The sequence below is a fragment of the Bison bison genome, unplaced genomic scaffold (genome assembly GCF_000754665.1).
Source record: "Bison bison bison isolate TAMUID 2011002044 unplaced genomic scaffold, Bison_UMD1.0 scf7180017862134, whole genome shotgun sequence".
NCBI classification, from domain to species: domain Eukaryota; kingdom Metazoa; phylum Chordata; class Mammalia; order Artiodactyla; family Bovidae; genus Bison; species Bison bison.
In genome coordinates, this window is record NW_011492706.1 from 102,603 (window position 1) to 105,236 (window position 2,634).

The 2,634-nt window shown below is 33.3% G+C and overlaps 1 protein-coding gene across 1 annotated transcript; it reads right to left on the minus strand.

Moving 5' to 3' along the window:
- Positions 1-276: 276 nt before the first annotated feature.
- LOC104983256 (olfactory receptor 6C76) lies at positions 277-1,209 on the minus strand. The gene has a single exon (XM_010832691.1). The coding sequence runs from the start codon at positions 1,207-1,209 to the stop codon at positions 277-279; it is 933 nt and encodes a 310-aa protein (XP_010830993.1).
- Positions 1,210-2,634: the final 1,425 nt, after the last annotated feature.

Sequence of the window (2,634 nt, forward strand, 5' to 3'; positions counted from 1 at the left end):
TGAAGCAGCTTTGCACTCACACACATGTTAATATGAGAAGGGCTTTTAGTTCTAAATTTAAGTTTATAATACGAAATCACATAAGAACACTCCGAAATGATACTGTGCTAAAGTTCATACAAGGAAGATTTACAATAAGAATATTAAATTCAAAATAGCCTAAACAATGCTGTTTCTGTAAAGAAATAGAATAAGGTAGAATATATTTTAGAAAAGATATTATTCATTGGTTCTCTAGTTAAAATTGTATTTGTTTTAGTTAAAATTTAAGTCAGGTCAATGTTTTGAGAACATCTTTCTCACAACATCCTTAACTGCTTGTTTTACCTGCTGGTTCCGTAAGGTATAAATAAACGGATTGAGCATAGGAGCCACAGAGGTATTGAGCATAGCTACTCCCTTTGTCAAAGCAACCCCTTCCTTTGCTGAGGTTTTCACATACATGAAGATGCAACTTCCATAAGAGATTGAGACAACAATCATATGGGAGGAGCAGGTTGAAAAGGCCTTTTTTCTTTGTTGGGCACAAGGGATTCTCAGAATTGTTCTGAGGATGTAGGAGTAGGAGAGGATTACTAACATCAAGGTGGACATGAGCGTCAGCAGAGCTAAAACAAAGCTCATGAGTTCTAGTGTGCTGGTGTCTGTGCAGGAGATTTGCAGTAAAGGAGCAGAATCACAGGTGAAGTGGTCAATGATATTGGAGTCACAGAAATCCAGCTGCAGCCCTATGGTCAGTGGAGGAAAGATCACCAAGAATCCAGCCAGCCAAGAGCCGCCTACAAGCTGGTAGCAGATCTTGTTACTCATGATGGTTGTATAATGCAGAGGTTTGCAGATAGCCACGTAACGATCATAGGACATAGATGCCAGGAGAAAAAACTCTGTTGAACCAAGAAGGATAAAGAAAAAGAGCTGAGCTGCACAAGCATTATAGGAAATAGATTTGTCTCCAGTTAGAATGCTTATCAAAAATCTAGGATTACAGACAGAAGTAAATAAGATTTCTAAGAAGGAGAAATTCCTGAGGAAAAAATACATGGGCGTCTTCAGATGGGAAGCCAGCAGTGTAAGAATGATGATAGTCAGATTTCCACTAACACTCAGCACATATGTGAGAAATAAAAAGAAAAAAATAGCAGCTTGCATTTTGGGATCATCAGTCAGACCTAGAAGGATGAACTCTGTCACTGATGTTCTGTTTCTCATTTCTGGTGGCTGATTGTTGACAAATCTTACTGGCAGATACAAAACAGTAATAAATTGATTAGATAAGCATAAATGTCTGCACCCGTTTTTCAAGTAATAATTTTATTTTCACAAAAAGTTTCTGGACTTTTATACATATATTTTCCTTCCCAATTTTATTATACATCTTAGGAGTGTTTCTTTTGCTTAATATTAGTCTCATCTGTAGGACGTAATGTCCTCTGATCCTTACTGCATGTCTATTGTGTCTTCATTTATTACTCTTGTTACCTGGAAAATCTGGTGATTAAACATGAACTCTTCTCATGCTTCATTGTTAAGCTAAAATACAGAGGAAATTATGTTCTCAAGTTGTCTTTTCCAGGCATTAAAATTCTGACTGATAATGGAAACCAGTTATCTGCCTAAACTTAATATTTCATAGGGAAAATTCTAAACGTTCTTTTGGAGAAGTAGTGAGTACTACCTCTGTTAATTTATTTATTGCCCTTTTTAAAAAATACAGAGACCAAGTCATTGTAATGTATCCTAGACTTTTATTTATATTGAACTATGGTTTATATAATATTATCCATATTTTAAAACCCAGAAGTCCATTCAATTTCCAGAATTTAGAATCCCTTAACCCTTACCTTTATTCTTGATTTCTTAAAAATATAACTTTTCATGATATGCAATTAATGTACTGATTTTAATAGATTGTTTAAAAACTTCTAATAAAATAAGTTCTACAGATTGAGTTAATAGCTTAAACAATATATTTATAACTGTGTTAATGAAGGTCAGAAATACTCATAAAATTAAAATATGAAATATGCAAACACTTTATATATGTCATTTAGAGCTATCTTGGACATCCAGGCCAAGAATATGTATCAAGTTTTTGTAAAGTGTGATTATACCAAAATTAAGGAAAATGTGGTGTGTTCTACACATTTTTGTTAATTGATAGAAATCACCATTTGAAATATCTTTACATTTCAGTTTATTGGTTTAACTATTGAATATATATGTAAGATAATGTACTGTAATAATATTATATACACTGTATGTAATTATATGTATCAGAGAAGAAGAAAATCACAACACAGGGTCATAATCAATGCTTTGTAGTAAATAGAAGCATCAGATTAAAATAAACAGAATACTTACATATGATCAAAAGACTGATGATTTGTGTGACACATTGAATACAAACTAATGTGCTCAATTAAGATAAATCAAAAGAAAAGTAGTAGTCTAATGCTTCATGGAGAAATGACTATTCTCCCTGTCTTTCCATAAATCTCTCTATTCTTCCATAAAACCCTTCATGTTTCAGGAGCTAAATAGCTAATGGAACAGTTATCTCATATTTTCCTTCACCGTTTGTCCCAAATATGGAATCCTGAACATATCCTACCAGCTATCTTAGCAGCAATATTT